At 46.6% G+C, this 4,923-nt stretch overlaps 1 protein-coding gene across 1 annotated transcript; it reads right to left on the bottom strand.

Moving 5' to 3' along the window:
* Nucleotides 1–269: 269 nt before the first annotated feature.
* On the bottom strand, nucleotides 270–3,473 carry LOC102215069 (uncharacterized; the record flags this gene model as incomplete). The annotated part of the gene is made up of 3 exons (XM_005755093.2): nucleotides 3,046–3,473; nucleotides 1,822–1,884; nucleotides 270–742 (listed from the first exon to the last, which is right to left on the bottom strand). Coding segments are annotated over exons 1-3 (696 nt in total), but the record flags the coding sequence as incomplete, so codon positions are not given.
* Nucleotides 3,474–4,923: the final 1,450 nt, after the last annotated feature.

Genomic DNA, 4,923 nt, shown 5'->3' with positions numbered 1-4,923 from the left:
TCAGCGAGCGTGATCAAAGCAAACTTGACTCGTCCTGAACCCGCCGCTAGCGAGCAGCGATCGATGTTCCAGGTATTCGGCAACAGAATTCCAGGAACTCAGGAGGTGGTACTGAGTTAAACTACCAATGAGAATAAAGGATATGGTTGGACAGGTGGCTACCTAGGCAACCACAATGACCAACCATCCACATCAGTGAAAAATTTGAGCCCGTAGAGCCCACACCTGTTACCATGACACCTATAGGGTCACGCAGTTAGGTAACTCACCTCCACGATCATGCGCAGATCTCTCACGTACATCCTCTCTGTCTCGATGATCTCCATGACGACGCGGTCTAGGTAGGTCAGCTGAGGGTTGGGCGCCATGCTGGCGCGGATAAACGGTGAAGCCGGCTGCCGGCGGCTCAAGGTACGACTCGCCTTCCAGTCTTTGTTGTTGTTGTTTTTGTTGTGAATGAAGCTCCGCCCCTTCCTGTTGGGTTGGGGGCTCGACCCCTGGAGGTCTGCGGCGACCTCCTCGGGGCTCAGGTTAAGGTTGATGTCAGGGTCCGAGGAGGAGCTGGTGATAGATGAAGGCAGCGCAAGGTTGTCGTCTCTGGAAGATCCAGACCCGGAGGACAAAGTGGAGATCAGGCTCACGGGGCGCCGGTAAGATGCCAGCAGGTCGGAGGAGTCGGAGGGTGTGGACGATGAAGCACGCTCATCGCTGCTGATGGAGGCGGTGGACAGGCGGGGGGACTCTGAGGAGGGGAGGGAGAGAGATGATGTCACTGATACCAAACTTCTACATCATCACCTTTCACAATAAAAGCACTGAGGTTTTTCCACTGTCAGAGTGAGAGCAGAGTTTCACAATAAAAGCTTGTGTAAGGAGAAGTTAGAACATGATGAATGTTTGTCCGCAAAGACAGATAAAGCAGTGTGTTATTTTGGTCCTGGAGTCTGAATTCACTTTGAGGAAACACTCACGCCTCACATCCACAGCTGCAAACATCTGGACAGGTTGTGGCCTATTAACCACACCTGAGGAATGTCAGGAATCCAAATGTGTTTAGAGGTTTTTACAGTGAAGAAACAGTTTGTACTGTGTGAAGCAACTGAACGAATGAGCAACATTTCAACATGTACATGCGGGCTGCTTGGCTGGGAATCAAATGTTCAGGAACTGACTCATCAGGTGGTTCGCGCTCCGGGAGTTTCAAAGTGAAACGCCTCAAACGCCCATTTCTTCCATCGACCTATAGTTCCTCTGGTGTCCAGCATAGGCAGCAGTGAGTCAGTCCCCATTGACTCCCATATTAACATAAACATGTTTACAGCCTGTAAAAAACATTTTGATCTATCTTCAAAACACCTGTAGTCAATAACTCACCTGTTTAGTGTATGAAGACTGAGAGTTTGCATTATCAGGGGCGTGGCCTCTATGACTTACAGGTGCATGGTTACACAGATGGGTGTAGCTGCTAGCTGTCTTATTTGTGCTGTTTTATCCTTTAGGATGAGTTTCATGATATCATCATGACAATAACAACATGGCTGCTGTGCAGTTACTTGCTGATGCTGGCAGATGTTTACAGGTATGACACTGTGAGAAAGTGGAAGCTATACATTCGTGTTTCATGTATGTAACCAGATTCTCGGATCAGGTGTTCAAGCATGGTCCAACCAGCCAATCACAGCAGGTTCCCACAGACTCTTTCAGTGAAATCAGCATGTAGCAGATCAGCGATAGTCATTGATTACTTTTTGATTAATTGGTTTAGCTTCATTGACAGATTTCTTGGAATCGCATACTGAGAGATTTGGTTGGCGCACGTACCGGCTAACCAGTCCTCTGAGGGTTTGGCTAAATATCTGAAGAGCAGCGACACCGACAGTCCACCTGAGACACAGACACACACATTCAACATGTGGACGACAACAGTAGGACAGCAGAGCGCTCCTCAGACAGGAAGTTCCTGCTGCCACCGTCTCTGATGTTCCCGTTAAACATGCACAGAACTATCAAACCTGACTTCAGAACACAGACAGAGCATGCTCCCCAACAGGTGGAAAAGCAGGCACACAAAGGCAGGGGGTAACCAGCTTTCGGACCTGTCCTCTCTGCTTCGCTGCACACACATTACAAACTGCACTTGAACACAACAGCAGCTCAGGTCTGAATCATTTCAAACGGATCCTCTGTCCAATACTCAACAAACTCAGACACAAACACAGTTTCCTGAATTTCCTTCAGAATAAAAGTCAGTTAAAAGCCTTTAATGTGAAGCTGTGGGTGAAGTAAATTAACCCTGCAGGACTTTCAGCGGGAGGATCAGACGGACCTCTTCCGGCTCCGAAGAGCAGCTCAGCTGGAGGGTTTCACGCTGTGTTCACTTCCTCCCACATGACAGGAATCTCAGAAGCCAAAACACAGAGCCTCCTTGAGAGGGAACACAGGAGAAGGAGGGGAGGAGGAGTGCGTGTTTGAATGAAAACAGCTTCACACACACACACACACACACACACACACACACACACACACACACACACACACTAGTCCGTTAGCTCTTTGGCTTCCTGCCATTCTGCAGCCAGGGAGGCGTTTACTCACCAGACAGGAAGGGAGTGAGTTTATGGATGTGATATGAGGCCTGGTGGGCCAGTCACAGCTCAGAGTTTACATTCAAACACCTTCAAACACACACAGGGTTGACCTTTGACCTCTGCAACCGTTGGACCAACAGGAAGAGCAGCTTTTCTAGGACCCTGACCAGAGTTTGAAACCAGAATAAAAACTCAAACAAACAGGAGAGAAATGTGCTGAAAACATCTGAAACCTCTTCACCTGCTCCGTTTAACACCTGTGAAGAAAAACGTGTTTGTTTAAAAAAAAATAAAAAAATAAAAAAATAAATTATCCACTCCGCTCATAGCTTTAACACTAATGAGCTTTATTCAAACCTCTGACACTAGAAAACAGTCTCTGAGACCTCACTCCATCCAAAATGCTGCATCAGGAAAAAAGTCTGAGATTTTCAGGGACCATCTGACGGCGACTCACCAAACCAGCGGCGCACAAACACTCGTCTGAGCCGCCGATCCTCCTCCACACTCCTGAAAGAGATCTTCACCTGTTCCTCTGAGCAGAAACACCTGACCAGAGCTACATCGCCTCCTCCTCCTCCAGTCAGACTGCGCCACATGGTCCTCTGATACCCCATTGAACCTGAACGCTGGGCTCAACAAACGTCCTCAAAAACAAAAAGCGGATGAAAGAGAAGAGGTTGAGTTTTCCTGCAGCTCTAAAGTGCCCTGAATGCCCCACATCTGTAAACTGTGACTGCAGAGCTGAACAGAAACATGAGGAGGAAGAGGAGGAGGAGGAGTTACAGGAGGAGGAGAAAGGGCAGACAGCAGGAGGAGTTGCTGAGGGGAGGAAAAGATTTAAAAAGTGAGGAAGATGAAGGTCCTTCCTCCTCTCTGTTTGGGTTCAAATGAATAAAAAAATATATATAAAAAAAAAAGAATCACAAAGAAACGCTAGCAGAGGGAGGAGCTACAAACTGACCTGACAGGAGCCAGAAATACACTAGAGGGCGTTACCGAGCAACCAGAGACTCGGGATCTGATCAGAAACATCTGAACAAACACAAGAGCTCACGATTTAATGATGACATGCAGCAACACAGACACAACAACACGGACACAGGCAGCAACATGGCAAAACAGACACACAACAACACAGACATAAACAACACAGTCACAGACACACATCAACACAGACACACAGGCAGCATCAAGACATCACAAAACACAACATTACGGCAACAGATACACAGGCAGCAACACAACAACACGGCAGAACCACGGCAACCTCGCCGTCGGCTCCGATTTACTCGTCGCTTGCAGGTTGGCCCTGCCCCTCTGGACAACTTTAATCACTGTACCCGACTGAGTGCCTTCCTCTGCGCCTCCTCACACACTTTCTCTTCAGCTCTGTTCAATGGGACCTGAACTGCAGTCTGAAGATTACCCAGCTGCACCTGAACTCATCACTGATGTCATCCGTTTCTGTTCATAAAAAACTTTATTAGCATCATCATTTATTTTAGGTCCTCTTTTATTTCATTTTAAAGAGTCACATGTTTACTGGGGATGGAGCCTGAAAGACATCACTGAGTGTGGTTTCATTTCAAATACAAACGGAGCTCTGTCTTAACCTGCTAGGAACTGGCGTCCACATATGTGGACATCACATTTGTGGGATGTCTAGACCAAAATAATACATTCTGCTCTACAAGGGCTTGATATCCAGTTACGAAGACAGTATACTGCCACTGTTCTATCAAAATTTAAAACAAATGTCCTCCTATGTGGCTCTCATTTCTCTCAGAAACAAAAATCAGGTCAGTCAGAATTATAAAGCACTTTGGGTGCCCAGAAAAGCGCTATGTAAATGCAATCCATTATTATTATCATCATCATTATTATTATTAATATTATTATTATTATTAATATTATTATTATTATTATCCCCTGCATTTCCCAGCTGACCTGAAGTAACCACAAACCCTGATCAGCAGATGCTGAATGGAAACACAGCGATTCACAGCGTTTCCATGAATCAAACGTCCCTGCAGCCACGAGACGTTTAGGGTGTGAAAATTCAAAACATATTATGGAAATGGAAATGCTTTGAATGAACATTTACATGATCCGAGTCACGTTCGTCCTCTCCAGCACGCTGCGTAGCTATGAATAATTGGACATCATCTTCTCCTTGTCGCTCCTTCAGCTCAGCGAGGTCAGAGCTGAGATGTGTCTTACTTTCACTGACATTGATGGCTCAGCTCCAGTTTGAATGTTTTTATTCCTCCACCTCCTGCTCCTCCATTTTGTTTCGGTCTGTTTGTTTGTGTCCTGAAGCGTCTCGGGGGGG

The sequence above is a fragment of the Pundamilia nyererei genome, unplaced genomic scaffold, assembly GCF_000239375.1.
Source record: "Pundamilia nyererei isolate P.nyererei 1_Seehausen unplaced genomic scaffold, PunNye1.0 scaffold00935, whole genome shotgun sequence".
Classification (NCBI taxonomy): domain Eukaryota; kingdom Metazoa; phylum Chordata; class Actinopteri; order Cichliformes; family Cichlidae; genus Pundamilia; species Pundamilia nyererei.
Note: the sequence above shows the minus strand (reverse complement) of the source record. Positions and strands in the feature narration are given on the sequence as shown.